This window comes from Melanerpes formicivorus, unplaced genomic scaffold (assembly GCF_026170545.1).
Source record: "Melanerpes formicivorus ecotype bairdi unplaced genomic scaffold, bMelFor1.0.p_v2 SCAF_2, whole genome shotgun sequence".
NCBI lineage: Eukaryota > Metazoa > Chordata > Aves > Piciformes > Picidae > Melanerpes > Melanerpes formicivorus.
Genome location: NW_027142354.1, coordinates 42,783,538 through 42,800,252, shown reverse-complemented (window position 1 = coordinate 42,800,252; position 16,715 = coordinate 42,783,538). Strand labels below are relative to the sequence as shown.

At 44.5% G+C, this 16,715-nt stretch overlaps 1 protein-coding gene across 2 annotated transcripts in view; it reads left to right on the top strand.

Moving 5' to 3' along the window:
• LOC137451094 (follistatin-related protein 4-like) overlaps positions 1-16,715 on the top strand; it is a 292,081-nt gene that overhangs the window by 8,704 nt on the left and 266,662 nt on the right. For both annotated transcript variants that reach the window (XM_068158275.1, XM_068158266.1), the window contains exon 3: positions 16,260-16,293. In XM_068158275.1, coding sequence (XP_068014376.1) covers positions 16,260-16,293 — 34 coding nt within the window. The remainder of the gene's footprint in view (positions 1-16,259; positions 16,294-16,715) is intronic.

Below are 16,715 nucleotides of genomic sequence, written 5' to 3'. Positions count from 1 at the left end.
AGGGATCAGTGCTGGGCCCTGTCCTCTTCAACATATTCGTTGATGATCTGGATGAAGGGGTAGAGTCAGTCATCAGCAAGTTTGCAGATGACACAAAGTTAGGGGCAGATGTTAGTCAATTAGAGGGTAGAAAGGCTCTGCAGAGGGACCTCGACCGACTGGACAGATGGGCAGAGTCCAATGGGATGGCTTTCAACAAGTCCAAGTGCCGAGTGCTGCACTTTGGCTATGGCAATCCCATGCAGAGCTATAGGCTGGGGTCGGAGTGGCTGGAGAGCTCCCAGACAGAGAGGGACCTGGGTGTGCTGATCGACAGCCACCTGAATATGAGCCAGCAGTGTGCTCAGGTGGCCAGGAGGGCCAATAGCATTCTGGCCTGCATTAGGAATAGTGTGGCCAGCAGGAGCAGGGAGGTCATAGTGCCCCTGTACTCTGCTCTGGTTAGGCCGCACCTTGAGTACTGTGTCCAGTTCTGGGCTCCTCAGTTTAAGAAGGACATTGAGACACTTGAGCGTGTCCAGAGAAGGGCAACAAGGCTGGTGAGAGGCCTTGAACACAAGCCCTATGAGGAGAGGCTGAGGGAGCTGGGATTGTTTAGCCTGGAGAAGAGGAGGCTCAGGGGTGACCTTATTGCCCTCTACAACTACCTGAAGGGTGGTTGTAGCCAGGAGGGAGTTGGCCTCTTCTCCCAGGCAACCAGCACCAGAACAAGGGGACACAGTCTCAAGCTGCGCCAGGGGAGGTTCAGACTCGAGGTGAGGAGGAAGTTCTTCACCGAGCGAGTCATTCGGCATTGGAATGGGTTGCCCAGGGAGGTGGTTGAGTCATCGACCCTGGAGGCGTTCAAGGGGAGATTGGACATGGCACTTGGTGCCATGGTCTAGTCATGGGGTCTGCGGTGTCAGGTTGGACTCGATGATCCTCGAGGTCCTTTCCAACCTAAGTGATACTGTGATACTGTGATACTGTGAAAAGGATGCAAAAGAGCTCCCCTCCACACATCCACTGTTACTTTGTTGTTGTGTGGACTTGGGTAGTACACTGGCACTCTGGTGATACCTGCTTGTGATATTTTAGATCATTTTTGCTTTTTAATTAAGACTAATTAAATGTTTTGCAGGCTTTTGCATTCAGAAAGCTCATTCCTGGCTAATGCATTAGTTGGGGTTCTTTGAAAAAAGTTTCTCTGAGGAATTAAATTCATTACTTAAATGATTTACTTTAACACAAATTTCAGAACTATTTTACTACTTGAAGGACATTAATTCATTTGATCTTCCTCTAAAACCCGTGAAGTTATTGCACCAATTACTCGATTTTGCTTGAGGTGAAAGGATCTAAGCTCGGGATGCATTTGTTCAAATGTGGGCAGAATTTAACAGGAGTGAACATTAACATTTGGGGTGTAGGAAGAATGCAGTTAAATAGCTTCAAGGGATGTTGATTATTATGCAGTCTTTAAAAAAGCAATTGCATGGAAAGCTTGCTCCGCAAGAAATAGTGTTTATACAGTGGCACCAAACACCAAGCTGGATCTGGAAGCCCTGAACATAGCTTTTAGGTAGGTCAGGGAAACTGAGATAACAGCTGTTTCCTCTCCAAAGGTGTTTATTTTGCCTTCAAGAAAGCAGTTTAGCCACAATACTCGTTGAATAACAAAAATCACCTGAAATCCTTTTCTGGTGACCTTGGGCTTTGTTCAGTTTAGAGCTCCTTTTTCATGAGAAAGTTTGTTAGTTACCAGGTTTGTGGTTTGATTGATGTGTAATTCTGTTAACACATGTTGAAACCGGTCCCTCACAAATAGAAATGCTCCCAGCAATTCACTAAAATTGCTTTTAAAAAGTGTAAAGGGTTGATTTGCAGGTCAAATAATTTGAAGTGTGCTCTGATTTAAAATTCCTATGAACTTCATCAAAGCAAATACTTGGGTAGGGGTCACTGACCCTCACTAATACTTGTTCTGATCTACATAGGAACAAGTTTACTGAATCAAAAACATTGCTTAATTTATGTTCAGATTGCTAAATCGATTTCTTCATGGTCGGTGGTAGAATTATTGCAGTTATGCTTTGCATATATAAAGGAAAAATAAGTCTTGAGGCTGTAGACTGCAATGCACAGGCCTTCTATGTGAGAAATGAACTCTAACAAAGCCATAGTGCATGCTTTCTTCATGCTCATGACATACATTTAATCCTGAGTAGTTAATAAACATGTGCTTCCAGTCTGAAATTCCATGGGTGTAGGAAGAACTGAAATGGAAAAGCTGATTAAAAAGGACAGTGCTAGTACAGGAAAGCTCTTCAAGCTTCTGAATGCTCCACATGGACTTCTCTGGAGCTAGGAAGTGCAACTTCCCACAGTTGAACCATCATGGGACTAAATTCTACTGAGTGCAATATGCCAAAATACCTAAATATATAGAGCCCACTCCTCTGGGCTCATGTTTTGAACAAGCTTTGCCTCTGCCTTCAGGAAGGCTAGTTCCATGCTAAAGATGAACCTTTTGTAAGTGACCACATTTCCTAGGCAGCTCTGTCCTGGCTTAGAAAGACTTTGATTTGCTCATGAAGCACCACATGGTATGATCTGGGGTCATCTTTCCTGCCTTGAAAGGAATTCTCAAAAATATAGCTCCTCAGGTCATTGGCAGTGGCTGGGAAGGGAGTTGCCAGCATGGGCAGAGCAGAAAAGACATAACCTGGATCTGAAATAACCCTGGTGTCCAGATATGAAGGAGAACCTGGCCAGGAGACTGTTGGAGACCTGGTGGTGGTATTCCCCAAAGTCTCTACAAGGTATATCCATGCTGCTAGCTCAGACTGATTTTTTTTTTTGTTGTTTGTTTGTTGTTTTTTTTTAAATTCTATTTATTTCTTTTCAATCTACTGGAGCCTTTTACAAAAGGATCTGACTAAGTACTGGAGTTTGACAGGTAGCGTTCCTTCTGTTCCTTGCTCTCTGAGAGGCTGCTTTTGTATATGTGCTGAATCCAGCCTGGTTTTGCCATGGTTCCTGGGGCAAGAGCAGTGCTGCAGGTTGTCATCTCTTCCAGGGGTGGTTCTCCTGTGTTCTGCCCAGAGCTCCTCAAACACAATTCGGCATAGTGCTGTGTCTTGGAAATTAAATTCTGTGCTGTGTTTTCTGGGGCACTGCTGGCAGGTAGCCTGAGCAATATTGTCCTAGCTGGGTAGTGTGAAAGTGGAGAATAATCCTGTGTTGTGGTACATGTATGATTGTTTTGTGCTGGATTGTTGAAGTAAATATTTCTATGTCCCCAATAGCTCCTGAGTGGTTACAATATAGACTGTCAGGCGTCCCAATAGGTGTTCTGGGGCAATAGAACCAGCACTGCTCTGTGGTTTTGTAGAAGTGCTTGACTGCTTTCATTTGGTGTTCATGCCCTGCTCTGGTTTTGCCACCTATTCTGCTCTGTAAGAATCCCAGAATCATAGAATCAATAAGGTTGGAAAAGACCTCAGAGATCATCAGGTCCAACCTATCACCCAGCATCTCATGACTAACTAAACCATGGCTTCAAGTGCCACATCCAATCCCCTCTTGAACACCTCCAGGGATGGTGACTCCACCATCTCCCTGGGCAGCACATTCCAATGGCCAATTACTCTTTCTGTGAAGAACTTTCTCTTCACCTTAAACTTCCCCCAGCACAGCTTGAGACTGTGTCCTCTTTTTCCGGTGCTGGTTGCCTGGGAGAAGAGACCAACCCCCACTTGTCTACAACCTCGTCTCAGGTAGCTGTAGAGAGCAATAAGTCTCATGAGACACCAGAAACACATGTGCACAGCACCCTACACTCCTGTGAGAAGAGCTGTTTCCTTGGGGAGGCTCCTCCAGCGTGGAGCTAACAAGTGATTCTTTCAGTGCTCATGAGTACCAGTGGCTGTTGCAGATCTGCACATTGGTATATTTTCTTTCCCTCTCTGCATGCTGCAAGGTGGTCATACCTCACAGATGCACTTTAACTGTTTGCTTCCTGTAAGGAGCAAGGAACTGGAGTGCAGTGGTGTGTCTAATTTGGACTGTGACACCAGTTTGAGGGTAAACTAGATAAGCTGTGCCCATCTTATTTCAGTTCCTTGATAGTTTGTTTGGTTTGCTTTTCCACCCATTATTTTGTTACCTTGTCTGTATTGTTTCTTAAATCATACTGCCAGCCTCAAAGGGCACAAACTTGAACCTGGGAGGTCCTGAAGGCAAGGAGAAAGTTCTTCGGTGTGAGGGTGCTGGAGCCCTGTGGCAGACTGCTCAGGGGGGTTGTGGAGTTTGCTTTTCTGGAGAGATTCCAACACTCTCTGGACATTGTGATCCTGGGCAACATGCTGTGGGTACTGTGCTTTAGCAGTGGAGTTGGATTAGATGATCTTGAGGTCCCTTCCACACCCCACCATACTGGGATTCTGTGAAAGTGTCACATGTAGTTGTAGTACACTTAGTTTTGCACTAAGGAATGTAGCAAACATGCTTATTTCTTTAAGGTACTGTAACTTTCTTGGCAGATATTGAGTGTATAGAACTTATTCATTAGTTACACTTGCATGACACTTGAACTGCTTAAAATCTCCAATGAATGTCACCTTAAACTTCACCAAGACTGTGTCATACCAGCTCTTCAGTGCCATTCTGCACAGGTTAAAGCATCCCTTGTGAGTCCACTCAGCCTCAGGTGTATTTGTCTAGGAGTATCAATTGATGCTGAAATTCCTAATTATCCTCAGATTCCGAAGTATTGTTTCCCTTACTGCTGCAACTGAAGACCACTGTTGGTTATTCCAAGCAGCAGAGGAGTCATGGGAATGATTTTGTGCTCTTTCCCCAAGCAAAGTCATATTTCCTCATCTGACAGACTACTAAAGCAGTACTTGGGGAAGTAAGGTACAAAATTGCAAAGGCTTTTGAGAAAAGCTTTTGCTTATAATTCAAATAGAGGCATAATTTCAGAGCATGAGCTTGGAATAAGACAGGCACAGTGTATCAATTTTGTATGCAGTTGAAGATCTAATATCCTGGTATTTATTTTAAGAATTATTGTTAGTAATGTATTCTCTGCCATGAGTGTGCTCTTTCTGCTTGTAAGTCAGTTTGGAAAAAGGAAGGAAAGAATCAGATTTGAATTAAAATCTATACTGAGCTGCAGCCTGCTCCTCTTAAGTATTAATGAAGGTAAAGGGAAATGAGACTTAAATTTATTTTCTTTGCTATGTACTGATAATCTGCTCCTCGCTACCTGCATTTATGTGGTATCCTTAACAAGCTGCAATTGCTCTTTGTAGACCATCCTAAATCTTAACCTGTTTCATTATCCCTGTGGAGATGAGAAGCTTTCAGTCTGAGTGCTGGTAATCAGAGTTCAGGGTGCTATGGAATATTTTTGTAGTACTTGGATACACATGTTGGGGTCCTTCCTCTGCATCCCTGAACCCCACCTATCCCTTTCTGTGTACTCAGAGTTCAATAAACGCTTTATCTTATGAGCTGCTATTATGCTTGAAGTACTAGAGAATGTGAATGTTTGGTTCCTTGGACCAAAACAGGTGCTGTGTGCTCAAATAATGGCATAAAATTAGAAGATTCTTTCTTACTTTAATTGGATGGCTATGATTTAAGTGAGAATCATGGGATAGAATCATAGAATTGTTCCAGCTGGAGAAGACCTCTAAGGTCATCAAGTCTACCTGTCATCTCAGCACCACCATGGCCATTAACCATGTCCCCAGGTGCCATGTCAACGTGTTTCTTGAACACTTCCTGGGACAGTGACTCTACCACCTCCCTGAGCAGCCTGTTCCAATGCCTGACCATTCTTGCATGAAAGAAGTTGTTCCTAATGTCCAGCCTAAACCTCCCCTAGTGCAACTTGAGGCCATTTCCTTTCATCCTATCACTAGTTACTTGAAAGAAGGTCCTGCCCCCAGAAGGTGTTTTATAGCCTGATTATTTGGGACTTAGAGGAAAGAGTTGGCTGGAAGATCCTTTCAGAGAGAGAGGAGACCCAAATCCTTGTGGTGTATGATGCAAGCAAGTCTCCAGGCATGGAGCTACTGGATAAGAATGATTAGTATGAGACAGTGTCAGGAATTGTCAGGATGCACACAGCACAGATTAAAGATGGAACCCTCTTGTTTGCAGTCCCTTACAGATAAAAAAATCTTGCTTCCTTTACATTTCTGATGTGTGATACCTCTTGGTGCTCCTGCACTGCCCAGCCTGCTGCATGATGTTGCCTCTTAGCTGATGGCAAGCAGGATCACCAGCTGCTGCAGGGCTGCCCTCCCTGCAGTTAAAAGTGATTCCTCAGATACTAATGATCTTGAATTTTGGTGTAGCTGGAGGTAGCTAGAGCTTGGATGGTGTGGATGGACCATGGGCTCAGGGTGCCTGGCTCCGTGCTGAGCTGTGAGACAAACTGGCTGCAGGAATCAAATTTCAGTAGGTTTTTCTCACATCACATTTGAGCAGCTGTGAAAAGTCATAGCTGGGTGGGGAAATGTTGCTGTGTTCCCAAAGCAGAGAATAAGATGAGAGTAAAGCACTTTGCAAATAAAAAGAAACCTAAGGCTATTTTAAGTTGGCTGTGATGTGGTGGAGGGTTATGCTTTCTGATAATCTTTTGAGAAGCTGCTTAACCTTTAAAGTCTCAGGTTGACCAATATTGACTAATTGACAAAATACTGACTGTTTTTTGTTGTTGTGTTTTGTTTCCTCCCCCCCCCCCCCCCCCCAAATGCAGCATATTCTCTCTTTTAAAAGGCTGTAGCAGTAGTTTTTAAAGGAAGACACTTTGATTTAAAGTACTTCCTACCATTAAGCAGGGGAATTCTCAGTGGCTGAGATTAGGAACAGGGCATGTCTGCAAATGTGGGGCTTCTAAAACAGGCGTCCCATGAGCTTCCTTATGACAAGGTGGAAATTTATGGAGCTATACCTGGGTTTCTCATATGAAGTCCAGAAATAGTAGTGAGTGAAATTAGAGTTGCAGCAATTACCTCAATTAGCTGCCGTATGGGTGAGCAGATGATTCCGTGTGATGTCAGATACCAGAGCTCCTCTGTGTTTATAGCAGACAGGACAAATCTCAGTTGCCAGTGTCAGTACTGAGAGCAAGCTTTCTCGAAACACTAGTGTGAAATCTGGTGTTTATTATTATTTTTTATTTTTTCCTTGTGCCTGCTCAAAATACAAAGTGAATATGCTGTGCCTCATTAACAGCATTTTTCTTTGGGAAAGTATTCTGTATTCATGCCTGTAAACAGAAAATCCTGATTGTCAGACTGAACTGTGTACTGGTCATAACCCTTGCAAATGGTTTAATGGCCATGGTGGTCTTAGTCTGACAGTTAGACTTGGTGATCTTAAAGGGCTTTTCCAAACAAAACCTGGAATCAGAATTCTCTGATGCAAATAACCTCTAAGATTGAGCCCAACCATCAACCTAACCCCACTATGGCCATTAAATCATGTTTCAAAGTGCCATGTCTGCATATTTCTTGAACACCTCTAGGGATGGTGACTCCACCACCTCTCTAGGCAGCCTGACTGCTCTTGCCGGAAAGGAATTTTTCCTGATCTCCCAACTAAACCTTCTCTGGCACAATTTCAGGCCATTTCCTCTCCTCCTATCACCTGTTACTAGGGAGAAGAGACCAACACCCACCTGGCTCCAGCCTCCTTTCAGGGTGTTGTAGAGGGCAGTGAAGTGTCCCCTCTGCCTCCTTTTCTCCAGACTAAACAACCCAGTTCCCTCAGCTGCTCTTTGTGCAATTCCTCAGAATTCCATGTTTCTGTGGTGCTCCAGACTGTATGCAGGATGTTCACACAGCCCTGGACTGGTGTAATTTTCTTGATCCCTTACTTGAGCTAAGGAGGAGTGTGCTCTGAAGGGGAGCAAATTCTGTGTGACGATAATCTATTAATAGCAGCAGTCACTTCTTTATTAATTTGCTGGAGTCAGGGCTGAATATTTTAGAAATTATACAGCAGTTAGGCCAAGGCTGAGAGCTGGTCCCTGGAGACTTGATGTATGCAGAGGTAACATCTAATTTAGTGATAGACCCAGCGTGAGCCCAGCTGCATGTGCTGAATTTGATTTATCCCTTTGCCCGAGCACTGCAGTCTCCTCCACACTGTATCTGCAAGGGGGTTGTTACAGTCCAGCAATACAGGCAGCTTGTGCATCTGAGATGTGTTCCCTGTTCCATCTGCTGTATTGGTTTGGGACAAAGTCCTCTGTGTTTGTCTTTACTTATGGCCATAAAAAAGGGAACCCTGCTGACTAAATGTACATCAGTATTAAAGGGCAGGAAGCTGAAGACATTGCAAGGTTATCCTGTGAATTGCTGTGCTTAAAGGCTGTTGTTACCTGTTTGATACCAAACTTGGTGATCATACACGTTAAGCATCATGCTTGTGGGATCAGAGGTTGCTAACAATGAGGATGGCAAGTGCGTGCACAGCCATATATAAATATCTCTAAATACTGGACTGCAAATGGGGGAAGTTGGGGGAGAGACACTGTACTGTGAGGATTTACACCTTAAAACACTACACTGATCTATTGCTTGTGATGTGTTTCTGAGCATGTCTGGGTTATAAGCACTCATCCTTTGGCTTTAGCCAAAGGAAAAACTGGGGAGAAATAGCAGGCAGCATCTTGTCATTTCTGTTTGCAAGCCTAATTGCTACTGTTTAATTACTAGCCTTGCAAGGCATGCTCACTTTTCACGTTAGAATGCGGGAAACTGTATGCGGCCACATGTGGATGTGCAGGGACAAAAGGAAGAACAGCTGGTACAGAAAAATCAGGAAGCAGCCCCTTTTCCCTTCTCCCTGTCTGTGTGCATCACATGTCACTTACAAACCAAGTATAAGGTGCTGTGGAGCTACTGGAGTTTGTAAAAGTGCTTGACTCTGCATGCCTTTCAGAGCAGTCTTTTAAGGCAAGGAGCCTTGTGTCATGCTCTATCTCTTGTGCCTGGTTTGCAGCACTGGAGCTGTCCTGCAGCTGCCTTGTGGAGAACAAATACATCCGGGCCTGAACTGGGGAACCATGTGTGTGACAAGCCAGCTATGGTTGTGATTGTTGTCAAACCATGGGCTGGTTTAGTAGTGGGCTGGCTGGGGTGCCCACTCTAAGAAAGGCATGGACCTGTTGGAATGGGTCCAGAGGAGGGCTGGAAAATGATCAAAGGGTTAGAACACTGCTGCTATGAGGACAATCTGGAAGAGTGTGGTGTTTTCATCCTGCAGAAGAGAAGGCTCTGGGGATACCATACAGTGGCCTTGCAGTACCTAAAGGGGGCTACAGGAAAGATGTGAAGAGGCTCTTTATCAGAGTGTAGTGGTAGGATGAGGAGCAGTGGTTTCAAACAAAGAGGATTGATTTAGTAAGATAGTAGGAATAAATTCTTCAGTGTGAGGTTGGTGAGGCTCTGGGATAGGCTGCCCAGAGAAGTTGTGGATGTCCCATCCCTGGAAGTGTTCAAGACCAGGCTGAATGGTACTTTAAGCATCATTTTACTTTCACTGCTACCAGATGATGTGATGTTTACTGCTTGAATCTGTCACTAATGACTCAGTAAATGCATTTGCAGCGTGATGGCCACCAAGCACTGTACTACATTGTGTATTCCCTCTGTGTAGTTGTATTTTAACTCTGCGCACTGAAGTTTCCCCCCTCCCTCCACGTTGGCTCTGAATGGAATCTGATTCTTCATTCCAGAAGCGTTGTTCTCATCCGTGGGCCCATGATTCAGCGTTAATCAGGAGCCTTATAGCACAAACCAGCTATTATCCCTTGGCAGGACATGTAGATGCTGTCTGCTGAAAGACTGGCGTTCCCTTTTTGTAGGAGCAGAAAAGGGCTTTGTGCAAACGAGTTGTTAAACCGTGTGAGGTTCATGCAGGTGAACACATGGCAGCTACAGGGAGTGACAGCAGGGCATGAACTGTATCTCTGATTTGGATTTTTGGTTTTGTCCTTCCTAATCCAGATAGGATTAGTAATTGTACTTGAGAGTACTGTCTGCTCTCATGCACCGACACTGGGTTGATTGGTCTTTTGGAGATGTGGTTTTACAGTAGCTATGTGTCTGCTGAAAAGCAATAGTGGAGCAAACATGCTACACTGATTTCCACATAATAATGATTAGGCTCTTCAGATACAGACCAGAAGGACCTTTTGTTCTGCATTCAATTAACTGATGTTAGAAAGGAGGGAAACAGGCTCTAAAAGCAAACCTAGACAAATAAAACTGTTGCACTGCATTAATGAAATGGTATGGCAAATGCTATTGGTGGAAAAAGCTTTAGAGAATGAATGAGAAATCTGAAACAGAATTGTCCCCTTGAAGGATATGATTTATGCTCTGATAAAATTAGATGTTTAGTTAAAGGAATTTGCAGTCATTAAATGGTGCCCATGAAATAAGTCTCATTTATAACCATCTGCTTTATGGCTTCTGCAGAAGAGGATTCCTCAGGCAATGCATCCGAGAACTTTAGTGTCATTCTTGTCAAAATAGTTTGATTTTCTACTAGTAAAACTATTAAAAGCTCTGTGTGCTTTTATTTTCTTTTTTACTACAGAGCGGTATGTTATACTTCAAAGCAAGGGTGACTGCTTCTTTTTGTGAAGAGATTGCCCAAATCATAGTGTGTGGCAGGGTGCTGTGCCTGTGGCCAGACTTGCTGGTAATGTCTCTTAGTGTGCTATATTAGATCGCTAATAGAAAGGTCTTACGTTCAACGTGCCCTCCTGGAGGAAAATTAACATCATTTCTTCTTTCCTGCGCTGCAGGAAAGAGAAATTATTTGGCTGAGACAAACTAAGAAAAATGAGTCCTTGCCATAGTTTCACTTTACCAGAGGGATAGAGACAAAACTGTTTTCTCTATCTGGAGGTGGTGTCTCTTTGTGGCTGCTTTTTAAGCCCTGCCACAGTTGCAAGTGTTTTCCCCATTTTTCTGCATCCTCTCTTGAAACGTTGAGCATTCTCAATGCCATTGGTCTTTTCACTGTGAATGGGGATGTTTTGGAGAATATACCAAGTGCTGATATTCTCCCAGCTACTGAAGTGATGAATAGTAGGAGGGTTTGAGTTGGAAGGGACCTTAAAGATCATCTAGTTGCAACCCCCCTGCCATGGGCAGGGAACACCTCCCACTAGCCTGGGTTGCTCAAGGCCTCATCCAGCCTGGTCTTAAACATCCCCACCAGTTGGGGGTCATCCATGATATTCCTGGACAACCTGTTCCAGTGTCTCACCACCTTCACTGTAAAGAAGTTCTTCCTAACCGCCAGTTTAAATCTCTTCTCTTCCAGCTTAAATCCCCTCCTTCTCACAGTATCACAGTATAACTTAGGTTGGAAAAGATCTCGAGGATCATTGAGTCCAACCTATCAACACAGACCCCATGACTAGACCATGGCAACAAGTGCCACGTCCAATCTCCTCTTGAACGCCTCCAGGGACAGCGACTCAACCACCTCCCTGGGCAGCCCGTTCCAATGACGAATGACTCGCTTGGTGAAGAACTTCCTCCTCACCTCGAGTCTAAACCTCCCCTGGCACAGCTTGAGACTGTGTCCCCTTGTTCTGGTGCTGATTGCCTGGGAGAAGAGACCAACCCCTTCCTGGCTACAACCACCTTTCAGGTAGTTGTAGAGAGCAATGAGGTCACCCCTGAGCCTCCTCTTCTCCAGGCTAAACAATCCCAGCTCCCTCAGCCTCTCCCCAGCCTTGTTGCCCTTCTCTGGACACGTTCAAGTGTCTTGATGTCCTTCTTAAACTGAGGGGCCCAGAACTGGACACAGTACTCAAGGTGTGGCCTAACCAAAGCAGAGTCCAGGGGCACAATGACTTCCCTGCTCAAAAAAACAAAAGCTTGTGTCGAGGGATGATTCTCAATAGATCACAGTGAGGGAGCTGCTCTGCTATGTACGAAACCCTGACCCAGAATCAGGTCGCCTACGAATGATTTAGCACTGGGTGCCCCATTACCATGCGTTCTGAAACAGGGCAGAGGCGGCGCCCCATCCGTCCACCCCTCCGGTTCCCAGCTACAAGCAGCATTCCCCACCGGGCCCTGCCCCACGCGGGGTGGGACAGCCGGCTATCGCAAGCCCACCAAGGCTCCGGCGGCGCTGCGGTATCGCTACGTCTAGGCAGGATTCTGACTTAGAGGCGTTCAGTCATAAGCCCGCAGATGGTAGTCTCGCGCCAGTGGTTCCTCAGCCAAGTGCACGCACCAGGGGTCTGAACCTGCGGTTCCTCTCGTACTGAGCAGGATTACTATTGCAACAATCATCAGTAGGGTAAAACTAACCCGTCTCACGATGGTCTAAACCCAGCTCACGTTCCCTATTAGTGGATGAACAATCCAACGCTTGGTGAATTCTGCTTCACAATGATAGGAAGAGCCGACATTGAAGGATCAAAAAGTGATGTCGCTATGAACACTTGGCCCCCACAAGCCTGTTATCCCTGTGGTAACTTTTCTGACACCTCCTGCTTAAAACCCAAAAAGCCAGAAGGATCGTGAGGCCCCGCTTTCACGGTCTGTATTCGTGCTGAAAATCAAGATCAAGCAAGTTTTTGCCCTTCTGCTCCACGGGAGGTTTCCATCTTCCTGAGCTCGCCTTAGGACACCTGTGTTACGCTTTGACAGGTGTACCGCCCCAGTCAAACTCCCCACCTGCCGCTGTCCCCAGAGCGGGTCGCCAGAAGCGAGATCCCCCCTTGGGGATCGCCTCACCGGGTAAGTGAAAAAGCGATCAGATCATCATCCTATCATATATAAGCCCTTGTAGAAAGTTACTCCTCAGCTTTCTTGTAGGCCTGCTTCAGGTATTAGAAGGCTGCTATAAGGTCTCCGTGCTGCTCTATATTCTCCAGGCTGGACAGTCCTAACTCTCCCAGCCTGTCCCCATAGGAGATGGGGCCTTCATGGGCTCGAGCCCTGTGATCATCTTCTTGGCCCTCCTCTGGACCTGCCGCAACAGTTCAATGTCCTTCGATGACTTGCAGCCTGACCTCATGTTTTCGTGCTGCATTTCTGACAAGCTATTCCTCTGAATCCTGCATCTGGGTTTTTGTGGTAGTTTACATTCATTAGAGCTGATAATTATAAGGGGGGAAAAAAAGAGTAAAAAAAGGGAAACTTTGAAGGCCAGCCTTTGTTTTTCACCATGTCTGTGCAGGTCCTTTCATGGAACTACCAAAAGGGTGTTTAATACAAGTCAGCTGACACTGGGATTTTTTTTAATAGAGTGTGATTGTCTTTTTTTCGTTTGATCAATGTAATAGTTGTAATTAGTTTTAGTGTTTCTAAGCTTTTGAACTGAAGAGAATTCAAACAGCTTGTTAGAGTGAGGGACTCCAGGGGAACTTTAAAAGTACTCTTCTCTTTTGCATACATTACATGAACACAGCCTTAATGATAGCAGGCTGTATCTGGAGGTTTTTTTATCCTGTGGCCCACCTCTCAAACTAATATTTTGAAAACCTCTGAGAGGTCTCTGGAGTATAACTGTCTGCACAGCTCAGAGCTTTGCTGCCTAAAAGGATAAAGGCTTTGAAGTCTGTACTAATCCTGAATGCCATTTTACATATTTCTCAAGATCATTGAGGTAGCATCCTGTAGGGAATAATGACTTGGTACTTTTTAAAAAGCCAATACTTTCTTTTGTTTATTCCCTCTGTTGACTTGGAGGGTGCCAAGAAGACTATTTCTGGTGCTCTGATCCTTTCTGGGTTTGGTGAAACCTTTAATTTTGAGAAAGTTTACTGGTCACTTACAGGAAGGAGCAGCAATGTCTGTTGCCTGCAAAAGTGTTCTCCATGGACAAAGTATGAACTGACACCACGTTTGGAGCTGGACCAGGAAATGTGTAGTGTGGTGTGGTGCCCTGGGATGGAGGAATGACTTAGTTGTAATCACAGAATTGTTTAAGGTTGGAAAAGACCTCTAAGATCAAGTCCAACCATAAACCTAACACCCCTGTGGCCACTGAGCGATGTCCCAAAGTTACATATTATTGGAACACCTCTAGGGATGGTGACCCCACCATCTCCCTGAGTATCTTGTTCCAATGCTTGACCACTCTTACAGTAAAGAAAATTTTCCTAATATCCAATCTGGTTCAACTTGAGGCTGTTCCCTCGTGTCCTGTAACTTGCTCCTTGAGAGAGCAGAAACCAGCTGCCATCTGGTTCAAACTTCCTTTCAGGGAGGTGTGGAGAGCCAGAAGATCTCCCTTCAGCCTCTTGTCCAAGCTCAGTTCCCTCAGCTGCTCTTCACCAGATCTGCTCTTGAGTCTCTTTACCAGCTGCTTTGCCCTTCTCTGAACCCACTCCAGCACCTCAATGCCCTTCTTGGAGTGAGGAACCTGGAACTGAAGGCAGAACTTGAGTGGTGGTGGTGTTAGTGCTGAGTACAGGGGGACAATCACTGCCCAGCCACACTATTGCTGATACAGGTCAGGATGCTCTTGCCCTTCTTGGATACCTGGGCATATGCTGGCTTATGTTCAGCTGGCTGTTGACCAGCAGCCCCTGACCCACACCAAGTCCTCACTGGTGTCCTGGGAGAAGGATGGGAGCAGAAAGGAGCATTTCTGTGGGCAGTGGATGAGTAACTGCAACACTGTTGAATAAAACACCACCTTCTGAATTACATGATGCTGTCTGATGTACTTGGGGTGAGGGAGTTAAAGCCTTCAGGAATGGCTGAGCAGATACTGTTGATACTTCCATAAGCTGATTTGGTTTTTCACTTCTGTTATTCCTATCTTTATTATTTTGAAAATCTATGTATTTTTCATCATGTGCTCCAGTGGCAGCTTTTGGTATTTTCAATTCCCCTGTACTGCAGAAAATGGTGGAGATACTTCATTAGATGCATAGCACCATCCTTCTTTGTCTAAATGTGGTCTGCTGGGAGGGACTTTATTATTTTAAAAAGGTGGAAAAGCACAAGTAAAACTAAAATAAGCAGCAGGTGGGTCAGAAAGCTCAGCTGTCTAGGGAGGCCTTGTGTTGTTTTCCTATCAAAGGGAGGAGAGAAACAAATGTTACTGTTGTTTCATTCTCTGATTAAACAAACATCTGAGGACAGGGAGCACTAAGGGAATGAAATGAGGTTAAACAAGGCACATCCACAAGAATAAATACCTGCCTTAGGAGCTTTTATCTGGGGGCTGGAGAGCTTGCTCCTCTTCCCTGTGTCTGTGCTGTGGTGGGGTGTACTGAGCTAGTGCTGGGGACTGGTGGCACTTTGCACCATTGAACTTTAACCATTTCTATGCTTTTTTAATACTGGTAGCAAAAAGAGGTTCTGGTTGGACATCAGGAAAAATTTCTTCACTGAAAGTGTTGTGAGGTACTGGAACAGACTACCTAGGGCAACGATGGGGTCACTGGTAATCCCTAGAGGTATTTAAAAGCTGTGTAGATGTGGTGCTGAGGGACATGATTTAGTGGTGACTTGACAGTGCTGTGTTAACTGTTGGACTTGATGATCTTAAAGGTCTCCTCTAATCAAAATGATACTCTGATTCTGGGTAACTGGAAGGATGGAAATTATATCAAATTAACTCATAAATAATGTTACTGTTTGGCATTAATTATTTATTCCTCTGGAGCTTCACCATTGGTGGATAGTGTTGTCTGGGAATGCAGTACCCTTTGAGACTTGATGCAATGTTATTTTAGAAGTTTCTTTATTAGAGATGATAGTGATGCTGTGGAAGAAATAGGGCAAATTATGTAGTTGTGCAACAATTGAAATGAGCTTTCAGCTCTAAGCATGAGTAGTATGGTGGCTTTGAAATTATTCAGTGGTTTGAACAAGTTGCTGCTAAAAATATCTGTAATGGCTCCTCCCTCCTCAACCCTAAATCCTTGATATAGTAAAATAACCCTTCTAGCTGCTCCTTTTATCATCAATAGAAGGGTGAAAAAAATCCACTTTAGAGATATTGTGCTCTACCATGTAACTTATCACAGCATGATGAATCATTTTAGGTGTTATATTGTTCCATTAAATATCTGCGGACAAATTGAAATGTATGCTTGTAATTACTGCTCAGTTATTGTGTAGAGCTTCAGAGATGCTTCTCTGGGACAATGACTAATGTTTTTAGAGGTTTCTGTTCCTGCTGCCTTTGAACAATTCTTGTGTGGAAAGGAGGGGAAAAAAAAACCACCAACCACAAAAAAATTCTCTTTTCCCTTATAGGACTCCAGAAGGTTTGAAGTTACAAGAAGAAAAGGTAGGAAAAAATAGTTTTCTTTCAATGTATGTGTTGGTGTTGAGTATTCTTGCAGTAACTGTTTAAAACAAGCATGAATTTGCACACTTCAAAGAGTGAGCTGCTGTGGGATTTCAGAGTGCCTCCTCATGCTTGCCTGACAGTTCGCAGTGTTGCAAATGGTAGATTACTTGGGTCTTTTTCCCTGATCAGTTGCTCTTTCAGCACAGAACTGCACGATGGTATTGGGCATGCAAGTCAAGGTTTGTTTAGTGCCAGCAGAAGGTCTCAACTCTGACCCTGGAGCATTTTGGAAGGTCCAGACAAGGCTTTCCATGCATCAGCACTCTGCAAATCCATCCAAAGGTATTAAATGTGAGTTGTGATGGTGCCCTGAGCTCAGATCCTGCTCCTGTAAACTCTTTTGCATTAGTAACTAATTG